The 24,155-nt window shown below is 33.3% G+C and overlaps 4 protein-coding genes and 1 pseudogene across 5 annotated transcripts; 4 read left to right on the top strand and 1 right to left on the bottom strand.

Annotated features, from left to right (window-relative positions):
• Window positions 1-375: 375 nt before the first annotated feature.
• On the top strand, window positions 376-5,353 carry LOC145623707 (putative pentatricopeptide repeat-containing protein At3g08820 pseudogene; annotated as a pseudogene). The gene is made up of 3 exons (XR_014110190.1): window positions 376-550; window positions 1,789-1,901; window positions 2,010-5,353. The product of XR_014110190.1 is annotated as a putative pentatricopeptide repeat-containing protein At3g08820 pseudogene (transcript).
• Window positions 5,354-5,528: 175 nt separating this feature from the next.
• On the top strand, window positions 5,529-6,575 carry LOC145623708 (PLAT domain-containing protein 3-like). The gene is made up of 2 exons (XM_081676562.1): window positions 5,529-5,759; window positions 5,897-6,575. Exons 1-2 carry the CDS (start codon window positions 5,679-5,681, stop codon window positions 6,416-6,418), a joined length of 603 nt encoding a protein of 200 aa, XP_081532688.1. The 5' UTR covers window positions 5,529-5,678; the 3' UTR covers window positions 6,419-6,575.
• Window positions 6,576-10,712: 4,137 nt separating this feature from the next.
• On the top strand, window positions 10,713-11,653 carry LOC145610378 (PLAT domain-containing protein 3-like). The gene is made up of 2 exons (XM_081665725.1): window positions 10,713-10,867; window positions 11,090-11,653. Exons 1-2 carry the CDS (start codon window positions 10,790-10,792, stop codon window positions 11,582-11,584), a joined length of 573 nt encoding a protein of 190 aa, XP_081521851.1. The 5' UTR covers window positions 10,713-10,789; the 3' UTR covers window positions 11,585-11,653.
• A 3,182-nt stretch (window positions 11,654-14,835) lies between these two features.
• Window positions 14,836-18,742, top strand: LOC145622656 (protein FAR1-RELATED SEQUENCE 5-like). The gene is made up of 6 exons (XM_081676446.1): window positions 14,836-14,953; window positions 15,517-15,893; window positions 16,015-16,733; window positions 17,429-18,428; window positions 18,553-18,561; window positions 18,629-18,742. The coding sequence occupies exons 1-6, from the start codon at window positions 14,836-14,838 to the stop codon at window positions 18,740-18,742; spliced, it is 2,337 nt and encodes a 778-aa protein (XP_081532572.1).
• A 296-nt stretch (window positions 18,743-19,038) lies between these two features.
• Window positions 19,039-22,836, bottom strand: LOC145622640 (uncharacterized). The gene is made up of 7 exons (XM_081676445.1): window positions 22,351-22,836; window positions 21,799-22,268; window positions 21,336-21,467; window positions 21,084-21,233; window positions 20,834-21,002; window positions 20,587-20,724; window positions 19,039-19,748 (listed from the first exon to the last, which is right to left on the bottom strand). The coding sequence occupies exons 1-7, from the start codon at window positions 22,834-22,836 to the stop codon at window positions 19,629-19,631; spliced, it is 1,665 nt and encodes a 554-aa protein (XP_081532571.1). The 3' UTR covers window positions 19,039-19,628.
• Between the last annotated feature and the right edge of the window lie 1,319 nt (window positions 22,837-24,155).

The raw sequence follows: 24,155 nt of genomic DNA, 5'->3' as shown, positions 1-24,155 counted from the left end.
CTAGGTTGATTGCCCTGTTCATTTCATTTATAAGTAAACTTTTTTGGTGCACACAAAAGGCTAGGACCCGAGAAAACAAACAATAAAAGACTACGATGGAACGAAACGTGGTAAGGCCACCCCTACAACGTCATCACACAAACTACGTCTTAAAGATAAAGGAGGGAATTGAATCAATCGAGAGACAAACCGAACTATAAATCCGAGAGAAATAGAGTTATTAGAGTTATACATACCAAAATTTTAGAAAAATTTATACAACCGTATGTAAGGTACTAAGGTGCATTCAAAATTGTATATATGAGTACAAACTACCAAGTATAAAATATGTTGAAGTTTCAATAGTCGTCACTTTTTCGATGTAAAAACGGTAAGTCGAAGAAATTTGGATTTTGGGGTATTGGTTTTCGAAAATAATACTACTTCGAATTACTACGAGAACTCAACCAAAAATTGAGGAATTGTTGCTCAAACAAAAAACAAAAATATCGAGAAGAAAGGATTTGGGGCATTATAAAACTTTTCAACAAATTCACTCCTTAATTACTAGGTAAATTCTTGCATTGCCTAGCTCTTTTGAATTCTAATTGAATATCTTTTTCTTAATTTTTACATTGGCGAAGCTATTGTAATTCTTAATTTGTAGTTTTGATTATGTTTTATGCCTTGAAATTGGACTAATAGATGTTTAATTCATGCCTAAATTAGTTAATTACTGGCTATTTTTTGTGTAATTTGCTAGGTTGTGCTTCTTATACTAACTGCTAATAAATAATGAAACCCATTACTAGTAATTTGGGTTTTGCCTTGCAATTAAAACTTTTCAGATTATTTGAGATTTATACTTTGAGCTTGTGTGATAATGACTCAACTTAATTGCTCTTGAATTAGTTAGAGTGTTGGTAATTTAGTGTTTGATTTGCAATTAAAACTTTTCAGATTATTTGAGCTGTTAAATTTTGAGTCAAGAGAGCTTGTTCTGGATTTTGATTTGGTTAGTGTGTTAGTAATTTAGCGTTTGGCTTGCAATTGAAGCTTTTCAATTTATTTGAGCTGTTACAATATCGAGTCGAGAGAGCTTGTTCTGGATTTTGATTTGGTTAGAGTGTTAGACCATGTTTCAGGGCTTGTTCTGTTTATTTGTGGTTTAGGAAATATTTGAATGGAAGACAAGATGTGCTTGTTTGCGTTCATTGCTTAATATTAAAGGTGTTTACATGACTTATTTCGTTCAATTATCAATTAGTATTCATATGCCATGATGTATCTTCCGATTCCTACTTTGTTATCAATAGTCTGTAGTTGTTTCACTTGTCATTTGTTGGATTCATCAATTTATATTAATCTTTTTTAAGTACTATGTAGGACATATAGCTTTTAATCTTTGTAGTTTAGATGACAAGAGGAATAACAATAACTTGTTATCGTCATTTATGCGTGATGGGAAGCGGGTTCCTGTTGGTTACATAAAGTGCTTCATTGAATACTTTTAATTTGCTTCTGTTCATGGCTTAATGCCCAGTTCAAGTAGCATAACCGTATAAAACCCTCAAACATTATTATTTCAACAGTAGTTTAGTAGTCTTTGAGTCTAACTTTATTGCTGTTCGTTTTCGGGGGAAGCATGTCCAAAGATAATACCTTTTCTAAAAGAGTGTACAAATGATGCTAAACTTTTTACCGGTAAAATGATTCAAAAGTTTTGATTGTTGGAGTCAGAAATTATTACGTTTGAAAGTGGAAATTCAGGAACTATTTGGTAATGTCATTTCATACTTTTTCTTGAAGGTTTCTTCTCATGAGTTGAATGTTGCAAACTTGACTTTTTCTGCGTCCTTTGTAAGAATAAGAAAATTTGCTAGTTCAAATTGTTGATGGAAGGATCAACTTGCAATTCCAAGGTATGGTTTCGTCTCCTGGACTCGATGTTTGGTATGTTTTTTATTATTTGAAGCACAGTGATTGATCTGTGCCACAGCTGATGATCTTTGTATTCATATTGGTGAAAGGTACTCAAAGGAGATGGTTATGAGTTTAGCAGGAACTCCAGCAGTTCGACCGTCCATTTCTGTCATAAAAGCTTTGGAGCTGAAAAGTTGTTTCCACATTGGCTTCAGATCCTTTGAGCACCTCAAACAAGCCCATGCACGCCTTTTACGCCTTGGGTTAAGTCAAGAAAATCACCTCCTTGATACCCTTTTGGGATATTACACTCAATTTGGCTACACCCATTATTCCAAATTTGTTTTCAATCAAACCAATAAGCCCAATATCTTTCTCTTTAATACAATGATTAAAGGGTTGGTTTCAAATGACTTATTTGACGAAGCTATCAGGTACTACCAATCTATGTGTTCAAAGAGCATATTGCCCAATAGATTCACTCTCCCATTAGCCTTGAAAGCTTGTGCTAGGATTCTTGACTATCAGTCGGGATTGAAGATCCATAGCCTTGTTGTAAAATTGGGTTTTGATAAAAATGTGTATGTTAATACTAGTCTGGTGTCCATGTACTCAAAATGTGGGAATATATATGATGCCCGTAAAGTGTTTGATAATATGCAGGAGAAAGCTTTAGTCTCTTGGAATGTTATTATTAGTGGGTATTACGATGTTGGGAAATTTTCTGAAGTTTTGAGCTTGTCTAAAGGATTTTTGAGAAATGGTTTGAAACCAGATGGTTTCACTCTGGCTATGATTCTTTGTGCTTGTGCAGAGTTGGGCGCGCTTGAATTTGGTGAGTGGATTCACAAGTATGTTAATGTAAATGGCTTAGGAAAAGATTTGGTTCTAAATACCTCGTTGATTAACATGTATGCCAGGTGTGGATGTATGGACAAAGCACAGGGCATCTTTGATCAAATGCTTGAAAAGGATGTAGTTGCTTGGACTTCTATGATTCAAGGATATGAGGCAAATGGTTTTGCAAAGGAAGCAATAGGCATGTTCTTTGAGATGGAGAGAGAGAATGTAAAGCCTGATTGCAATGCCGTTGTTGCCGTGGTACATGCTTGTACTAGGCTTGGAGCAATGAATTTGGGAGAGCGGGCAATCAACTCCCTTAAGTGGGAAGAAGTGGTAACCAAATCTTCCTCTTGGAACAACCATAATTGACATGTATGCTAAATGTGGGAATTCTAACTCTGCATGGAAAGTTTTTAAAGAGATGGAGAGAGACGTTGTAGTTTGGAATGCTACAATATCTGGCCTATTCATGAATGGGCATACTAAAGTTGCATTTGGTCTTTTTGCCCAGATGGTGAAATTTGGTTTCCAACCAATGGTAGTACTTTCGTAGGCCTGCTCTCTGGCTGTACCTTTGTCGGTCCTGTTGATGAGGTGTGGAAATACTTCAACAGCAGGGAGCGTGTTTTTTCTGTAGTGTGACTCCCACCATAGAAAATTATGGCTGTATGGTTAAACTTCTTAGTCATTGGGGATTATTACAAGAAGCTCTTGAATTCATTTGAAGAATGCCCATGGAACCAGATGTGATTTTTTAGACAGCGTTGCTTGATGGATGCAGATTGAATCGGAATAACCATTTGGCTGAGCATGTATTGGAAAAATTAGTCCAATTAGAACCCTAGAACTCAAGAAATTATGTTCTTTTATCAATTATTTACTCTATAAACAATAAGTTTTATGATGTAGAAAGAATTAGGATAAGAATGAATGATTGAGGGATTCAAAAGATACTTGGATACAGTTTGATTAAAAAGGATGGTATGGTACACAAGTTTGTAGTTGGTGGCAATTCCCATCCTATATCTGATCAAATATGCAGAAATTAGGTGAAGTGCCCAAGGATTTGCAAAGAGCTAGCTACGCACCAACTGCAGAATTTGCTTTGTTTGATAAAGAGGGGGAGCTATTATGTAAGTATCATTGTGAGAAGCTTGCTATTGCTTTGGCTTAGTTAGCACTCCTCCCGGTTATGTCATTAAAGTGGTGATTGTCATTCAGCAATCAAGATTATTTCAAGGATTACTGGAAGAAATGTTGTGCTAAGTGACACAAACCATCTCCATTGCTTTATTGACAGGAAAAGTTCATGTAAAGATTACTGGTGAAGTTGCATGACATACGACAAACTTTTAGGTTGGATGATAATTATAACCAAGACAAGCAGCATAGTTCTAGTGAACTTTACACATATACATGGAAGCTTCAGATGCAAAAGAAAGAAGGTGATGTGTTTAGTTGACTACTTTTTATGCAGGAAACATTTCTATGGGAAATCTTGCTACTGTAACTTCAACTTTCATATCATACTTGATCAATTTGATGATTAAAGTCTGCTGTTTACATGATAATTGCTTTCCTGAATGCTAATTGTTCCTGCAACACATACTGTACCATTAATATACTGGAAAGTTCTTCCGTGCTGCTCAATGACCAGTGCAGCCATATTCCTCTGTTTATGTATCTCTTGCTTCACCCTTTTTCTTCTATCAATACTTACTCTAAGTTATACTACACCAAACTTAATGTTCGTGAACATTGAAGATAGTTGTTTCATTCCAGAATTGAGTAGCAGGTTCTTCATCTGATCGTTCAATTTCAGAATCTCCACTTCACAAGATCCCTAACCTTTAACCAGGTATCAACTTCTAATCTGTTTTTTAGAAGAAAATTTATATCTTGACCATTTACTACTGATTTCTATTGTAGTAGTAATTAAATTAGATGTTGCCTGAATATCGGATGAACAATTAATTCCGTACCTGTCCCCATACCTGTATTCATTTCCGTGCTACCTAATTTATAATGCAATGAAGCTGATTCTTAGGCATTCATAGAAGAGAATTCTTTGTGCAATGCTTCTGCTCTTTTCATAAATCTTTTTAGGCAATGTAGTCTTGTTGATTTGTTATGCTTCACGATATAGTACTTCGATTGCATGAACTTCAGTATCGGTCTACTCAATGTGTTTCTGCATCCTTTTCTATGACTATATTTGATAGACTGGAATCAGAAGTATTGGAGTTGAGAACTGATGATGTGCACAGCAGCTAAGCAGAGTGACAGTTGAAATTAGTTGTATGATTCTATGTACAAAATGAGCAGAGCTGTGGTAGTTTTTATGATACTTGTAGTATATACAAATATGATTGTATCCTGCGGATATATGTATGAAATATTATCATGTAGACATTTCAACATTAAGCTAGTTTCAGGTCATTGACTTGATTTTCCGGTGTTGACCTTGACCCCTCATGTGTTCAAATGAAAACCCCCCTTATTTTCTTCCCCTGTTTTCCCTCCAATTGAACTTCCTCAAATTCAATGGCTACAATTTTATTGTGGCCACTCAAAAGTCATCCAAAAAATATATAAGAATTCCCTTAATTAAACGAAAGCTAAGCCAACGCACCTAAGAGATTTGGTGACGAAAATTCAACAAAACCCTAGCATATTCGACTCGTTTAAATTAATGCAGGAAAGTGAAATAGACATCTCAACTGCCTGCTCAATAAAATAGTTGACAAGCCAGAACACGTATATACTATGATTTTCAACCTTAAATGAGTACAAAATATCATTTTTTTTTTATTTTTTTTTCTGGTTAAGCTAGTACGGAGTACAAAATTATTTGAGTGTCCTCCTTAAATACTTCAATTCTGAACTAGCTTAGCCTTTCCTTAGCTTGAGGGAGAAGGAGAGATATTCAGGAAATGGCAGTCAATAAACACATATTATTCTCTAATTTAGTCATCCTCATATGCTTCTCCATTTTCGCTCTATCTGTCACCGCGGTAAGTACACCTATCATTGTTGTAACATTACTGGTTTAAATTTAACGTGCCAAGTAATTTCAGATAGAGGTAATCAATCCGAGTATTATTATATTACATTGATTTAATTGGTGAATTTTGTTTTGCTGGTTTAATAGGATGATTATGAGTGTGTATACACAGTGTATGTGAGAACAAGCAAGGCCATCAGGGGAGGAACAGACGCGATCATCAGCGTAACATTCTACGATGATACAGGCAACGGTATACGAATCAAAAACCTTGAGTCATGGGGTGGGCTTATGGGGCCGGATCACGACTACTACGAGCGAGGCAACTTGGACATCTTCTCAGGCCGCGGTCCATGTCTAAGCAGGCCTGTTTGCTCCATGGAGCTAGCGTCCGATGGGTCCGTCGGACACCACGGTACAGCTAGGTGGTACTGTAACTACGTCGAGGTGACCACCACTGGGCCCCACATCCAGTGTGCTCAGCAGTTGTTTACGGTCGAACAGTGGCTGTCAACTGATAAATCTCCTTACCAGCTATTTGCTATTAGGGATAATTGTGAGAACTCTGATGGAGTTAAACGACGTCGTCCGAGCAATACAATTCTTCCTGTGGAAACCCTCCTCGCTGTTGCTTCCGATCCTCTTGAATTCGAACCTCTTAAGTCTTGATTAATCACTACATTAATCAATTTTAATGGGAATAAATTGAAGTTTGATTATGTTAAATTTCTTATTATATCTGTGGACATTTGTACGTATGATCACTTAAATAATTGGAGCTTCAAATTAATAATGTTTTATTTCAATTGGCACTATATTGAGCATATATTGTGCAAATATGTGCTGATTTTTTTTTTTTTTTGGACGAGACTATGTGCTGATTTCTGTCACCTTTTCACTATTTTCTTATTATATTCTGTCCAATTTTATGAAAGACTTTGCTAGTTAGTTATTTAAGTTTAAGACAAAAAATACGATTTGTAATCGTCCATTAGTACCATGTATATTGTTTTTTATAACGTAAAATTACATTTAGCATTTCTATTTTTGACGATCACTTATTCACTATTCTGATCACAAACAGTTGTACATTAATAAGATGTATGGCTCTTATATGCCTTCAAGTTTGCCGTAAAATTACATTTAGCATTTCTATTTTTGACGATCACTTATTCACTATTCTGATCACAAACAGTTGTACATTAATAAGATGTATGGCTCTTATATGCCTTCAAGTTTGCCATCAATACATCGGTATCTAGGGTCGGGCAGATAATAATCATTCAAATTAATGTCATAATACGCCCTATATTGGACGTACGTGTGTGAACATGATTAAGTGGCCAAGACAACACCAACAACATAGAACGGCCACGTTTCCAGATATCTGAAATTCTGAAAGCAACTTCTTTGACAAAGTTTACGTCTTAATCAAAACAATGCAAATGGGAATGTTAGGATTTACTCCTATTGAAAGACTCACAATTCACAAATAATCTAATTTCTTAGTTCTTACCATTTGCAGTGACTATGAGAGAGCCAATCAACATATTTGAGGCTCATTCTAATAACGCGGCCCATTATTTATGTTATAATCCAAACAAAACCAATCAATAGATATTTTCCGTCAAGCCCAAAACTTAATTTGGCAGCGATATGGTCCAAATAGTGAATGAAGCGGCTAGATTTTTTTTTGGGTGTGGAAGGTAGTGGTATTTGTTACTCCGTATCTTGCTAATAAGTATGTGTGATGATATTGTTTTTTGTTGTTTAGAAAGCCACAAGGACGGATAATGAGAATAGATACCAAAATCGTCTGAAATCAAAAAGAGAGTTCAAACCATTTAGCTACATCTCACTCTCGTGTAGTCATGTGTAATGGTATCCAACATGCATGTTATGTGTTTTATTTCTTGTACTATTTTAATTTCATTTAAATGTAATGCAATTTTATGTGATTAGTTGTGTTTTTCAAATGATGATGGAAGGTGTTTAGCTTAGATTAATATAATTAATATGAATTAAATACATTTTTTTTATCATATAATTAACTACGAAGTATATTGTAAAAAAACTATAAAACACCAAAATAAAACATAATTAATTTTTTATTTACAATTAAAAACTTAATTAATAATAATTCAAAACCTGTAATTGCAACATTTACAAATTAAATAATGTAATTAAAAATAATTTTAAAATTTAAAAACATTAAAAAAAATTAATTTGAAAAACGAAAATTGGAGAATCAATTATTGAAATACATAATTACAAATTATTTAAATAAATTTAAAATTTTCAACTGTAATTAAAAATGTAATTCATAACATAATTAACTATTGTTTTCATTCATTTAAATATGCATAAACATAAATTAATAAGCATAAATTATATGGAAAAGATAATTGAATAGGAGAGAGAAAATATGATGCGGTATAAAATTATAAAGGGAATTTCTCACCGGTAACACCCAACTTTTGTTTTTTCTCAATGGTAGAATGCAAAATTTTGGATTATCATTGGTAATCACCAATTAGCAATACTAAGTTACTGGTAACATTAATGAAAGTTTTACTTAAAACCTTAACCATGGTTAAAATGTTAATTGGGAAATAAACTGCGAAATGACTAAATTGACCTTATTTATTTCCCTTAACCACTTTTGTCTAATCAAATGAATTCAACACTTCTCGTTTCATCATTATGCAGTTTGGATTCCTTTTTTTTTTCTTTGAAAACCCCCTTTATAAGAGATTATATAAATTAATTATTTTCAGATGTTGTCACGACCACTGTTAGTCCTCTCTATAGCAACAACTTTCTCTGACAAATCAGATCAGGTGAGCTCTACGGATGATCACCATGATTCTCATGTACCTTCTGTACAACCCCATGTTGATGTAAGGTAAACCAATAGCAATATAGCATTCACTTTACAATATTGATTGTATAAGGTCAGATAAATGACTTTGTTGCAATATGATGATAGTGTGTTATTGAAATTAGCCGAAGCCTGCCCACGGTGCTTCAGATGATCAAATTCTCACATAAACTAAAATTAATCAATAAACCCAGAAGTTCATCCCCAAATTAGTTCGAAACCCACCAAATTAAACTCAAAATCAGATCAAAAATTGGAAGAACAAGTGATGATTAGGTCAAGTGAACCTAAATTAATCGAACCCAGAAAAATTGAACCTTGAATTACCCACGATTGATAAAATACAGATAAATTGGTAACTCAATCTATAATCATCCGACTAAAACTTCAATCAAGATGATCAATTTATTGGATTGGATACTTTCGCTAACCTCCTGTCTCATTCTCTATGCTATCTTATATTTCGCATTTTTTTTAGCCATGGAAGTATTAAGAGAAATTGAGAAGAAGAAGAACAGAGAATACGAATAGAATTGGGGGTTTAGGGTTTATATAAAGGGGTAATTGATTAAGGAGGGAAAGCAGCATATAAATTTGGAGGGAAGTGATTTTTTAGAAGGATAGGTTTGTAATTGTGTTATTAATAAACCATGGTTAGTCAATAATTAGGTAAAGGTTTAATTAATGTTACCACTAAATTATTATTACTAATTGGTGATTACCAATGATAATCCAAAATTTTGCATTCTACCATTGAGAAAAAACAAAAGTTAGGTGTTACCGGTGAGAATTTCCCAATTATAAATGTATATAATAAAGTGTAGGAGAAAGGATGGAGGGCTTTTTTTTTTTTTTTTTTTTTTTTTTTGGCCTCATGAATGTGGTGGAATTTTGCTCACCAAAAAAACTCATAAGAAAGTGATGTGGATAAGTGAGAAAGTGGTAGAGAGAAGTAGAGAACCGTAAGCATTTTTCTTCCTCATGAATGGGATTGCTCAAAGGAAAGGTAGTATTAGTGAAAGGGATAAAATTTTGTAATGAAATGTAAAAAAAGTGGAGAAAAAAGAGATTTAGGGTATGTTCACATTTATTGAACTGAGTGGGCTAAAATGAATATTTTACGAGAGAAGGAAATTAAGAGCTAAATTAAACTGAACTGATTAAAGCTGAACGGAAATTAAGCTGAAATAAATAGACTCTTTATAAAATTATACTTCCGTAGTATTTTATACTTATTACTTATTCCTCCTATCAATTTTCATAGAATTTAGACTTTTTTGTAAATTACCACCCCAAAATGTACCATGTATTGAAATAACCACCCATTTTTTTTGAAATTAAAAATAACCACCCATATTTTACAAAAAATGTAGGTTTTACCACCCGACCTATACTCCGACCAGTTTTTCGAGCATCGGCCCCACATAACGGCTACTTTTTATTTTTATAAAAGTTGTTTCTCAATTTATTTCCTCCCTTGTTTCACAAACTACTCCCAAACTTAAAGTTCTTCATTTTTTCCACAAATTCTACCAATTTTTACTCCAAGTTTTGCAAATTGACAAACGAATCCTTTGAAGAACGCACTTAAATTTTTTTTACACCAATTTATACAGCAAGGTAATTGAAGATCACACTTAATATTTTTTTTTAGTTATTTTGCAATGTTTTAATGAAGTAGAATTCAAGTTATACGATATTTTTTGTTTGGAATGTGTTTTATTATGAATTTAATGATGTAATTGTTGTTTGATTCATTCAATTTAACTTGAATTGAAAATTAGGGTTCTTCATAATGAAATGTGGGGCACATGCTCGGAAAACTTGCCGGAGTATAGGTAGGGGTGGTAAAACCTACAATTTTGTAAAATATAGGTGGTTATTTTTAATTTCAACAAAAATGGACGGTTATTTCTAACACATGTTAAATTTTAGGGTGGTAATTTACAAAAAATCCTACAATTTATATTGTTGTACAACTTTCCAATTCCTCTTATCTCTCTCACGTTAAACGCGTGAAAGTAAATCAAGTAATGGGACAAAATCACTTACATTATTGGAGTATCCTCTTTAAATAAGTCAATCCTCAGATCTATCTTTTGGTTTCTAGAGCTAGAGAGAGAAAAGCATTATCACCTTCATCAATTATCTCAAGACAAATGGCAACCAAACACATCCTCTCCAGTTCACTCATTCTCCTATCCCTCTTCATTTTCGGTCTATCTTCAGTCACCGCTGTAAGTACATCCATCTATTTCATACTACTCAAATCATCATCAGTTTAAATTTAACGTGACAACTAATTTCAGACAAATCGACCGGAGTTAGTTGCAACGTTATCAGTTTTAATATAACGTGACAACTAATTCCAGGCAGATCGATTCAAATGACTAAGTTAATCATATATCTAAGTTTTGATTTAATTGGTGTTGTTTGTTTGTTTGTTTGATAATGTATAGGATGAATACGAGTGTGTATACACAGTATACGTTAGAACAAGCAAGGCAATCAGAGGAGGAACCGATGCTAATATCAGCACTATATTCTACGACGATACAGGCAGCGGTATCCTAATCAAAAATCTAGAGGCCTGGGGTGGGCTCATGGGCCCAGACCACGACTACTTCGAGCGAGGCAACTTGGACATCTTCTCGGGCCGAGGCCCATGCCTTAACGGGCCCATTTGCTCAATGGTGCTTACCTCCGATGGATCCGTCGGACACCACGGTACAGCTGACTGGTACTGTAACTACGTCGAGGTCACCACCACTGGGCCCCACGCTCAGTGTGCTCAGCAGTTGTTTACCGTTGAACAATGGCTTTCTCCTCCTGACCAGCTCTCTGCTGTTGTTGATAATTGTAAAAATAATCATGGTCTCAAACGACGTCGTCCTGCCAATGCTCTTCTTCCTGTTGAAACCCTCCTTGCTGCCTCCTCTTCATCGGTTTATTGATTACTCAGTGTAATTTATGATTGAGTTTGATTATGCGTTACTTTCCATTCAATAAAATATTTTCTTGTTTTTGTATCATCGCTTAAATAATTGATGCATCAACGTTATAATTTTTTATTTCAATTAGCATTGTATTTGATACTCGTACCATTATGTGTTGTCCAATTTTCTCTAATCTCGATCTTATTAGTTATTATAATATTCGTCTAAAATATTCTTAAAACCTTTGCTTAAGCTGGCTTTTGGTGGATGAGTCTCCCGTTTTATGAGTTTGATGATGCTCAAACTAAAAACATCCCTTTAGCGATATCAAGTTTCTTATCATTTGAGTAGCTCTTGTTGGTTACTAAGGTAGACCGACAATTGAAAAAAAAAAACCATCTAATTCAAAATATTGATCATGGACAATTGTGGAGTTGGTCATCAATGTTAATGATAAAAGGGACATTTATTTATTCGGTATCTTTGTTGGAGCCCGTGGAGAGTTGGAGGTGTGGACATGATAAAATTGCCAGGACAATGACAAACAATTAAAGAACAAATCAATCCACCAATACAGCGGCCACGTGACACGTCTCTAGCTACCCGAAAGCAATTTGGTTGACATATTATACTTTGCTGAACGAGTTGAGGGGATTTGTTTCTTTTTTTAAAAAAATAGAGTCGAGGGGATCGGATCAAACCACGTGGATTAGGCGAAATTGGCGGAGCTTTTATTCTAAGAGGATCATTCAAATCATGATTCATGATGTTTAGGATGCGTCTTGTCTTGTTTTGTTGATTTTATTTTCACTTATTTTAGGGTTAATAAGTTCAGATAAAATAAGTTATGATAAAGGTTATCAAGTTTAATTTATAATTAAAATAAGTTCTAATAAAGACTAATAAGATCAGATAAGTAAAAAACAGGTAAATAAAAAACACCCATATATATTCAGTGCTTCCTTTTTTTTTTTTCTTTTTTTTTTTTCTTTTTTCTACACCACCTGCTAGTCTGCTACACTCGGAGTCGGATGTTGTTAATTTATAGAAACATCTTTTTTTTTTTTTTTTTTTTTTTTTTTTTTTTTTTTTTTTTTTTTTTTTTTTTATAGATACATCTAAATAAACATAAGTATGCCAAATTTTTATTATACTTTGTTAAATATTTGACATTTGGCATCCATAATACTTAATACTACATTTTATTTTTATTTTTTATATAAAATGGAATTTTTCTAATGCTATCACTAAACTTTTGTTTTGTTTTGTTTTTTTTTTTTTTTATCTTTCTTCCAAATAATACTATTGAATTATTCTAATAGCTATAGTAAACCTACTGTTAGTTAGATTTAGAATTTGATTAGTTTTTTAATTAAATTCAGTTTGGCTCAAGTATTTAAAATGGAGCTCGATTCATGGCTTGGCTCAAGTTCAAAATCTTAAAAGTTTGATTTTGAAATAGGCTCGTTTAGGCCCATAAATACATAATCTATGCCACATAACTTACTTAACTACCTAAGTTTTTGAAAGAACCTGCAGCTTAGCAAATATTATAGAAATCAACCAAAATCAGCATCAGTACAAAGAATCCCCTGTATCTCAGGAGGACACTCCTCAAGCCACACTCAGTACTCACTGAAATTAAAACTTAAGTTTACTAAGCTATGTGCAACGGTGTGTTACCCGATCTTCAGACAAAAGAGAAAGAAACATGCTGGCAGCCACGAGCAAGAAGAAGGATATCCCTCACTACTCCACCAAAGGCACAAGGAGAAGTAGTACCTTTCTTCATATGATGAAAAATCTTCAAGTTATCGGTTTCAAGAATGAAGTTCCTAAAGCCCGCTTCCATTGCAATTTTCAAGCTCGATCTCATAGCAATTGCTTCACCAACATCAACCTCAACTCTTCCATTCTCTGTCGAGCAGTACGCTACCATAGCCTCTCCCTACGCATCCCTTAAGATACCCCCAACACCCGGCAACTGCCCCTGGAAGGCTACATCCGAGTTTAGCTTGTACATACCCGCTGCTGGAGCCTTCCACCTTGAACTGAAACGCTACTCCTGCTTCCCCATCTCCTCCCTTTCATTCGCCTTCTCAAAGTCCCCCACCATGCCTACAGCTTTATGTAAGATATCGGGTTCCCACTTCTCTTTTTTTCAAAAACCCACACATTCCTCTTGAGCCAAATACCCCAAGCCAAGCTCCAGAAATTGTGCCACCACTTCTTTTCCTTGACTTTTACAAACATAGCATTACACCATCCACGAAAGCCATCAGACTCAACTAAATTTACATCTAAACGCAGGACAGAATGCCTCCAAATTGAGGTTACAGTTGGGCATAGAAGCAACATATGAACAGTTGTTTCTTCACCCTCCCCACACATTGGGCAAATGTGATCCACACTCAAACCCCTTGCCACCAGCCTACTCAAGACAGGCAGCCCCTCCCTTACACACCTCCACGCAAAGAGCTTAATCTTTGGAGGAATACCAGCACTCCAAATACTCTTCCAATTGAAGGAAACACTGCCATTAGATGTAGAAGCTTTACCCCTTACCTCTTCTTCAACGAGCAGATTATATGCGCTTCTTACACTATATAGACCATCCTTCGAATGGTGCCAAGTCCATCCATCTTCTTCTTCAAACATAGCTATGGGAATGCTGCAGATTTTTTTCAACTTCACCCTGTGAGAATAAACCAGCAAGCTTGGCCATATTCCACCTAAGTTATAATAGTAGGCTATTATTATTGTGCTTATTAACTTTTTTTAAATGTAAAAAAAAAAAAAAAAAAAAAAAAAAAAAAACAAAAAAACATTTCTTTAAAAAATTAATTTGAGCAGCCCACGAGTTTTTTTAGTTGATTTTAGCATGACTTGTGTATCATCTCGTTTAGTCTCAAGCCATTCCGTGAAATTTACATAATACACCAGGGTGTACCATGAGCATGGTACACTTTGCCTTCCACGTTGGATTTTACATCAAAAAAAAAAAAAATTTAAAAATAAAAACTTCCACAATTCATGCTAGCAGGGGAAAAAAAAAGAAAAAAAAAAAAAACTTCCACAATTCATGCGTGATTATCTCCCTTGCTGTAACTTCCACAATTTAAATTGCACCAGGTTTTCAACTTTAATTATGGAGAGAGAATTTTTTGTTAATTTCCACCATTTTTAAATTTGAATTTAGAGAGAATTACAATTACAATTTTACAAACAATTATATTGACAATCCAAATTATAGAGAATTTAGCAATATAATGTCCTACCAATCCGAATTTCGCCATGATTCAGATTCGAGATTCGTCAATTATGATCTAGATAATGATGATATTGACAATGGAGGTGAATTTGAAGATATTGTAACCGATGGAGAAGGTAATTTTTTGGTTTTTGTATGATTTTTATTTTTTTTTAATTTTGGTTATTATGTCAACATAAATTTGTTATTATTATGTTAAGTTTCAAATCAGAATTTCTAATTTTTATTGAATGTGTTAATTCCTTATATTTAAGTATTTATATTATAGAATTTTATATACATTCGATTTTTCGATTTTCGGTTGGAGGTTGATGATGAAGTTCTTTTTAAGTGACCCTTATGTTCTTTGCTATTTTAACAGACTAATCAATAGGTTGTGTACTCTTCAAATTATGTTGGTTGATTGTAGGAGCTGAGTCATGTTCTTTTTAAATTTATATTACTTAAGTCAACGGTTTGTTGTGGTAAAGATTGATGTAGTAACTTTTTAAGGAATAATTTTATAAAATTTGATATAAAATATAATATTAAAGAATTTTTTTTGTTAAACATATAAGACATTTACATTACAGTAGTAATTATATGAACTATTTAGTATACTTATTTATTTTGCATTATTTTATGTTATAATGTACATTCATATGTTATATAACGAACATAGCTTATTTTATTTTTGTAGGTTTTACTGAGGCAAAAGAATCCGAATTGCTTCATAGAAAAGTGAAGTCAGACGAAGAGGCATATGATTTATATAATAGATATGCATTCAAACATGGTTTTGGTACACGTAAAGGAAAGTTGAATACTAGAGAAGACAAGGTTACAATTCGACAGCGATTTTGTCAATGTTCTTATGCTGGGTTCAAGAGGGTTAATAAGCCTGGTGCTGAACCAAAGGTGTATCAAAAAAGAGACTTCCGTACCGGATGCAAAGCCATGATTCAATTTGATGTAGACAAGGATTCTGGTTTGTTTGTTGTATTTAAGCACCTTATGGAGCATAATCACAGCAGAGTCCCTGTTTCAAAGAGGCATTTAATCAGGTCACATAGAAAGGTTAGGGCACACTCATTAAGTTATTAAAGAACATTGATTTTATATTCAATGTACATTACTTTATTTCATAATGTACATTATATGATAACTAGCTGAACATTATTTGTTTAATTGATTATAGGTCACTGGTGAACAGGTTGCTATGCTTAGTAGTTTAACTGAGAATGGTATAACTATTGCTGATGTTGTCCGTGTTTTGAAAGGTCAAGCTGGAGGTGAGGCAAATCTTAGTTTTTTGTGTAGAGATGAATATGGTGTTTTAGCTGCGGAGAAGAAAAAAATTTTTGATGGTTGTGATACAAAGCAATTACTTAGTTACTTTAAAGAACGAAAATCTAAAGAATATGACTTTTATTATGATTTTGATGTTGATGAGAAAGGTCATTTGCAATCCTTCTTCTTTCGTGATAGTAGAATGAAGGTTGATTATGATGCTTTTGGAGACTTATTGGTCCATGATGCTACATATCGTACAAATAAATATGCTATGATTTGCGGTCCATTTGTTGGTATGAACCATCATAATAATAATGTTATGTTTGGGATTGGATTTTTGATTAATGAAAAGTGGGAGTCATTTGTGTGGTTGTTCAATACTTTTTTGAAATCTATGGGAGACAAACATCCTGTCACATTAATGACTGATCAAGCTCAAGCAATGGCCAAGGCAATTAAGATTGTCTTTCCAAACACTCGACATCGATTATGTACTTGGCATATTGGGGAGAATGCAAAGAAAAACATCAAAGGACTCAAAGCAAAGGATGGTTTCAATGACTTATTTGATATTGTTTTAAAGTACACCGATACTATGGCAGAATTTGAGCATTATTGGTCAAGGTAACATTATGCAATTTTTTTTTTCTTATAAAATATTCCGTTACATTTTAGTTGCAATTTTAGGATATAAAATGTGAAATGTAAAATATTATAGTTTTAATGATCTAGCTTTATCAACGATATGTTCTTTTTTTCTCAACGATATGTTCTTTTTCAATACAGTGGATATTCCTTTTTCCCAATATTGAATGTTGTACGGTTTTAGTCCTATGTGTCCTGTTTAATAAGATTCCATTTATTTTATTCATGTGATAATCACAATAAAATATCCAATCTACCTTACTAAATGAATGTTACTTAGTATAGATCCTATATATTTATTTATTTCAAATTGTAAAATATTTCGTACTATAACATAGTGTAGATTGGGTGAATTTGTTGTGGACATCTTTTACTAGTATAATTTATTTTAAACTATATTTTGTTGAAGTGCTACATGCTCCAGTTTAAAGCTTTGTGTACGATCATTGATTATTTAATTCAATATATGTTCGCTTAATTAATTTAATTTTTCCTTTTTGTTTTCACTTTATGTTCACTTAATTAACTAGTAATGTACTTTTTAATTTCAGCATGACTCAAAAATACAAATGCAAGGAGAACAAATGGCTTAGCAATTTGTATAATATTAGAGAGATGTAGTGTCCTGCATACTCGAAAGACTACTTTAGTGGTGGCATTCTCTCATCTCAAAGGAGTGAAACAACAAACAAATCGGTTTCTCATAGACTTCATGTCACTCATGGTCTTTGTGATTTCTACAATTCGTTCCTTGAGGTTGTTGATGAGTGGAGGAGCAAAGAAAGAAGTAAAGATTATGATAGTATGACAGGTAATCGACACTTAGTGTGGGCAGATGTGGGATTGTTAGAGCATGCAAGAAAGGTTTATACCATTCAAGTCTATCTACAATTCGAGGATAATTTTGTGAATGGTGTGCCTTGCACTGCAAAGGTAATAGCAATGCAACCTCCTCTTTATGAATATCATGTTGGGCATCCCAAAAAAGATTTGATAATGCATACAGTTACTTTTGATGAATCAACGGTAGCAGTTGAATGTACCTGTAAGCACTTTGGCGAAGTGGGGCTACTATGTAAGCACTCACTTCGTGTACTACACTTGAATAACATCACCTACATTCCGAAACGATATATTGTGAAGAGATGGACAAAGGCCGCCATGTGCACTAGGGTTGATGACAATGTTGTTGCTGAATCAGGTATCACTCCTTCTAATGTTTGGAGATTACATTCTATTAGGACCTTTATTAGGCTTGTCGATCGTGGGCAAAATGACATAACTACTCGAACTGTCATTGAAGAAGCTATTGATGATTGTACTAATACAATCGATCTATTATTGAGAAAGGATGAGGAAGAAACCACACAATGTTCAAACGTCAATGATGAATCAGCTACACAATATAATGGTGACGGCAACCTGTTGGAACCACAAGATAATTTAGAGGAGTGTGTTGAAAGAATAGATGTGGGTGATCAAAAACAGGTTGTGGATGATATTGATGTTAAGGACCCTGTTAAGAGAAGGAAGAAAGGACAAAGAAACACAAGACTAAAGAGCACTCAAGAAAAGATATGTAACAAGCTTAAAGGTCAAAAAATCAAGTCATGGAAAAAAAAGAGTGCTAGAGGGGTTTCTAAAATGAAACAAAAGGCGCAAACTACAATCAAGGTATTATATATTATTACATAATGTTCTTTTATTCTAAAGTTTATGTTCTTTTATTATGAATGTGCTCTTGTAAATTTGTGAGTTACAAAATGTTCTTTTTCATTCATGTATAAGTTCATTGCAGGGTATACTGGTATTCTTTTTTCGAAATATATCCTCTTATCATTACCTTCTATTCATTTCATTTTATTTATTTGTAGGACTCTATAGCAGTACCTCAAGGAAATATTTTGGCGCATTCATCTGAATTTGGAGGGTCCTTAGAGTACGTTGAGCCAGATGAATACTTTGGAATAAATATTAGTCCTTTCTAAGTTACACACGATAGATAGAGCACTAGTATTGAATTTTTTTTTTAAAATTTTTTTTTTTACATTTTTTTATTTGGTTGCAAAAAATTGGATTGTCATTGACTTTTGAGCATGAGTATTTTATTAATTAAAGATTGCTAAATATTACTATTTTATAATTGCACATTGTACCTATAATACATTTTCCATGGGCCCAGTGAAATTTGAAGTGCAATATTATATCAGTAAGAATACATTGATATATATCACTATTTTTGTAAGCAAAATTATCCTTTCTTACTATTTCCATCGTCCGTAGTTCATGTTCATGTATTTATTAGTTCATGTTCTTCAATTTCGACCAATATGTTCCTTATCAAAGTACACTATGTACTTTTATCAAAATCATATTCATATGACTTTTATTTTTGTCTGATTTTTTAATACTTTGGTATTGAATTTCACACGTTTTACACCTTGAGGCATTGTTGATTAAAATATAATGCATAATCTTTTCACAGCAGTTTAACTTATTGTTTAAAGGCATTGGAATGATAATTAAGTATAACACAAAGAATATAAAGTATAATAAAAAAAGAATATACTTCACATATAAAAGTACATAGAAGTAATATCATGATTCCAACCAAAAACAACGCATTTCATAAAATAATTAATATGTTTTACATCAATTATACTCCAACTTATTGAATTATATTTCACACTTTAAAATTCCAAGAAAGAGTCACCAACTTCCATTGTCAAAAAGATAAACAAAAACACAAACTAGCCACATTGTTCAAAATAACAAAAAAAATCAGATATATCATCATCCAATTTGAAAAAAAATAAGATTAAAATATGCTTCTTTGCAAGATGATTGAAATCACCCATTGTTCCAAAGAATGTTTTAAGCCTTTTCAATTAAGAATCTCTTGGCGCGAACACGAACATCTGCATCGAATGGGTTGAGGTTGCTGGTGAGAAGCTCAAAAGTGTATCGCATCCTCAGTTTTTTCAACGCATCAAACTGAAAAAAAAAATTAAAATTTATTAACATAAACAAAAAGTCCTAAAATAGCATCTAGTAAAAATTGAAATTACATAACCTACATTTTGGTAATCTAAACCACACTCCCATGATTTGTTTCCATTATAAGTTTCCATGTGACGCATGGTATATATGTCACAATCAACTTCATTATTCACAGTTTGCCAGGGCATTGTAAACAACCTCACAGTGTACGATGACATTTTTTCATGAAGTTTAATATTTTTCCGTCCAAGGTACATTGTAAACACCTTCAACTGTAAAAAATAAAAAATAAAAAAAAAGCAACAGTTTTTAAAGATTACTGAAAATGTGTCAGAAATAGTCATTAAGCAAAATTTTGGATATATCTTACTATTTGTTCCGGAAAGTCCTTATATTTTTTTGCCATGTACATACCATCTGGAATTGGACTACTATCAATAATCTCGATTGTTCTTGATTTAGTGTTGACGACCAAAACATAATAATGATCAGACGCGTACACGGGAAAGAAGAACTGAATCATTAAAAAATATGAGTTATGGTTTGATATTTTAAAAGTACTATAAACAAATATATATATCAAAAGAACATGCTTCCTAAATAAAAATAACATGCTTTCTAAATGAAAAGAACATGCGTTCTAAATCAAAAAGAACATGCTTTCTAAATGAAAAGAACATACCTTCTAATTAAAGAGAACATGCCTTCTAATTAAAGAGAACATGCGTACTAAATGAAAAGAACATACATTCTAATTAAAGAGAACATGCGTTCTAATTACATAAAACATGCTAGTTGAAAAAAATAATATACATTTTTATAAAAACCTTACCAATTGGAAACCTTTGACTGACTTCATCTTATTATCAACCAACCAATCATCAATTGCTTCCTCAAACTTTTGTTGTTTCAACATAGGAGTGGCAACTTGACTATCATCTTTGTAAGCATCATTCATGCATAAGTAATTCTAAGCAAACATACTAAAAAATTGAATTTAAAAAAAAAATACAACAAAAGAAATTGATCATTACATATGTGGATAAAATAAATCAAAAAATTAATTAACCAATACTTACAAATGCACTATTTGGGAAGAAAATTCTCTTCTCATTTGATACAGAATTTTTATAATTAAGGTTAAACGACCAAGCATCCACAATTTCAATGCATATGCCCACATCATGACCAAGTGATTTGATTATCTCTCTTGTTATCATTGTATGACCATCATCATACAATAATTCCCTGAATCATTAAAATAATTTCAATAACTTATAAATTCTAAAAGAAATGCTCATCGAAAATATGATATAGAGGAAAGCTTACTCATCATCCAAATGTTGATCATATGCATATTCCAAAATAGCATTTTTGAGGTCGTCCGATTGTTCTAGTAGATGCGAGTATCTAGCCAAATACGGTGACTTGAATACATGTGCCAACTTTCTCAATCTTTTTGAAACTTTTGGTGATTGCCTAAATAAAAGAAATGTTAAAAAAAAAAACCCACACCAGATAATGATGAAGAATAAAAACATTGAAAAACAGAATAGACAATTAACATAAAAGAACATGTACCGATTATGAACATCAATTTCCCCTCTTTTTCCATAGTCCTTCTCATATTTTTCTTTTCCTTTTTCTGCCATTACCTTTTTTCCTTTTTCTGATTCATTTTCCTCACGATCATCGGTCTCTCTTCCTTGGACACTAAAAGCACACAAATACAATGTAAATAACAAACAAACAAAAAGAAAAAATATATTGGGAAAGGTCACAATAAGTACATAGATATCAACTAAAGAAAGCATAATAAAAAGTACATCACGCATAATATAAAGAACATTATTGATTTTAACAACATATACCGCTATAAAAGAACATCATTTATATTGAAAAGGAACGTAAGTTATTTTTCACTCTGCGAAAGAGTAACTTAAGCTTAATAATAATACAATATATACTCAACTACAACAACATACATGCTCTAACATAAACCCAACAATTTAAATAAAAATAAGAATGTGAAATAATTAGTTACCCGGTCTTGTCAATATCAATTATTGGATCGCTAGACACATTTTCAACATCATCAAGGTGTATATGTAAATCAAATGATGGTTCATCCACTAGAGCAGTTTGTGGTGTCTTCCATATGCCCCTGTTTTCTTCTTGCTTTCCATTCACATCTTGGGGCTGTACACCATCACTCATCACCATGGTCTTGACAACATCGTCAATTATATTCCCAAACCAATCTGAAGCGAAGAAGTCAGTGTCCTGACTCAAAATTGAAGCTCCTTCCACACGTTGATTTTGTGTGAATTGTTGTAATTCAGAAGGCAATTTTGCACCGGCACACTTAGACCACATGGCTGTAACATTGTAGATTGTGGTCTCCTCAACTAATGGAGTTGTATGGAACCTCTCACCTACTCTCAACAGATTGGATAGGTTGAGAAAATCATTGGCTATCCTCTTTGTTGCCTCTCGGAGCATTTCATTATATTCCTGAAATGTAAACAAGCATTCTGATATGGGCCATTCACAATCTATAAAAAGAACAAAGATTTAAATTAAAAGGAACATATACTTGACGATTTGATGGGACATTTTGTTGTTTAGGTTGTTGCTGTTGATCTTGTTGTTGATGCTGTTTATCTCCTGGATGTTGTTGCTGTTGGGCTTGTTGTTGGGATTGTTGTTGTGCTCGTTCTTCCTCTTCTCCAGATTGTCGTTGTGCTTGGTCTTCCTCTTCTCCACTTTGTAGTTGTTGCTCTTCATGCAAAACACCTCCCTCGACGGCTTGAACTCCAATAAGATCCTGTGGTATTGGGATGTCCACGACATCTGGTCTCGGAATTCTGTCCAACACTTTGCCAAGCCCAAACCCAGGCCCTAATTCTTCAACAATGCGTTTCTTGACGACGTCTTGTATCCACTCTTTCACTAATGGGAATTCTCTAGGCATAAACGACGTATGCTTTTGGAGTCGATCGAAATAACATATCTGCATCACATTTTTAACATTAAATATGACATCAACAACAAAAACTAATTGCACAAACAATATACACATATTGTGATTAAACTAGTTGACAAAACATGTCATGCATTACCATAAGAAATGGCAATGGCCCAGCAAAGAATGTTTTCGGTTTTTTCCTCCACTTGATTGTCCACTCTATCAAACTCTCTATTGCATAAGAAGACCAATCATATTCTGGAATCTTCTTGGTGTCGGTCGTTGTACTCAAAAATCTATTAAAAAAGAACATCATTAACACAAAATAAATGAACAAACCATACAATTACAAACAACATACAACATGCACGAAAAGAACATATTATGTAATCAAAATGAACATACTATAATAATGAAATTTTCATATTACATGAAAAGAAAAAGCTATATAAACCAAATAAGCTTATACACATTAAAATTAAGAATATAATAATATAATATAATAAAAAAGAACAATGCAATTATTTAAATATTGTTGTTTATCTAGATTTTTTACCTTAGATAAAGTTGTGTGCTTGTCACAGACTTAATACATGAATTGACAACTAAAACAAGGAAGCTCCTTCGCCAGTCATCATCAAGTGGAGTTGTTTCCAAGCATAGATGTATTGCCAAGTCCGTCAAAGTAGGCACTCGACCTCCATGATAACCCTTGAATTGCCTTACCAATTCATCATACTCCTTTTCACCGGGCTTAGCTTCTACAATTTTTTTTCCTCCTAATGGTACTCCATATACCAGATGGACATCAATTGCCTCGATACTTAAAACCTGATTTCTACCACAAACCATGCACATCTCATTAATCTCCAATTTATCTACCAGCATAGTAGCAAACTCGGGTGAATTCTTTGGTAGATCAAGGTGTAAAAATCCACCAAACCCCATGTTCTTTATTGCTTGCAGCTTATGCACTTGATTTTCTAAAGCAACCACCAAGTTCATTAAGGGTTGTATTGTATGCCTAGGCTTCACAACACCTCTACCAAGAACATTGGATTTGTTCTCCTCATCCTCTTCTTCATCCTCATCTATTTTTGCTTTCTTTTTTCTACAAGTAGGTTCCACTTTTAACACCTCCTTTGGTATAGCAACTAGTGATGATGTCGTACCTGATTGGAAAGCTGATTATGTAACACCTACCATAGTTTTCTCAACAACCTCAAGGCTAGCCACTTCAATTGGTGCCCTCCTCTTCTTTAGCACCAATTTGTTTTCTTTTGGAGCAACATCTTTGAGTGCCTCGCTAGTAGCTGGATTCATTGGATCTGCATCACCTTCTTTTCTTTGTTTAGGATCACCTTTCTTACTGATAAAAAGAACATTGTATAATAATTTAAAGAACATACTTAATATTCATTAAGAACATCATA

Source organism: Chenopodium album, chromosome 3 (genome assembly GCF_948465745.1).
Source record: "Chenopodium album chromosome 3, dcCheAlbu1.1, whole genome shotgun sequence".
NCBI lineage: Eukaryota > Viridiplantae > Streptophyta > Magnoliopsida > Caryophyllales > Amaranthaceae > Chenopodium > Chenopodium album.
The sequence above is the reverse complement of the archived record's forward strand: the minus strand, read 5'-3'. Positions and strand labels throughout refer to the sequence as shown.

Excerpts from the sequence above, each read along its gene's own strand:
- LOC145623708 (XM_081676562.1), top strand. The coding sequence starts at position 5,679 with ATGGCAGTCAATAAACACATATTATTCTCTAATTTAGTCATCCTCATA. Across the intron at positions 5,760-5,896 it reads TCGCTCTATCTGTCACCGCG|GATGATTATGAGTGTGTATA; the intron begins GTAAGTACACCT and ends CTGGTTTAATAG.
- LOC145610378 (XM_081665725.1), top strand. The coding sequence starts at position 10,790 with ATGGCAACCAAACACATCCTCTCCAGTTCACTCATTCTCCTATCCCTC. Across the intron at positions 10,868-11,089 it reads GTCTATCTTCAGTCACCGCT|GATGAATACGAGTGTGTATA; the intron begins GTAAGTACATCC and ends GATAATGTATAG.
- LOC145622656 (XM_081676446.1), top strand. The coding sequence starts at position 14,836 with ATGTCCTACCAATCCGAATTTCGCCATGATTCAGATTCGAGATTCGTC. Across the intron at positions 14,954-15,516 it reads TATTGTAACCGATGGAGAAG|GTTTTACTGAGGCAAAAGAA; the intron begins GTAATTTTTTGG and ends TTATTTTTGTAG. Across the intron at positions 15,894-16,014 it reads TAATCAGGTCACATAGAAAG|GTCACTGGTGAACAGGTTGC; the intron begins GTTAGGGCACAC and ends AATTGATTATAG.
- LOC145622640 (XM_081676445.1), bottom strand. The coding sequence starts at position 22,836 with ATGTGTATATTGTTTGTGCAATTAGTTTTTGTTGTTGATGTCATATTT. Across the intron at positions 20,725-20,833 it reads TCTTCCCAAATAGTGCATTT|AATTACTTATGCATGAATGA; the intron begins GTAAGTATTGGT and ends ATGTTTGCTTAG. Across the intron at positions 19,749-20,586 it reads CAGTCAAAGGTTTCCAATTG|TTTGATGCGTTGAAAAAACT; the intron begins GTAAGGTTTTTA and ends TTTTTTTTTCAG.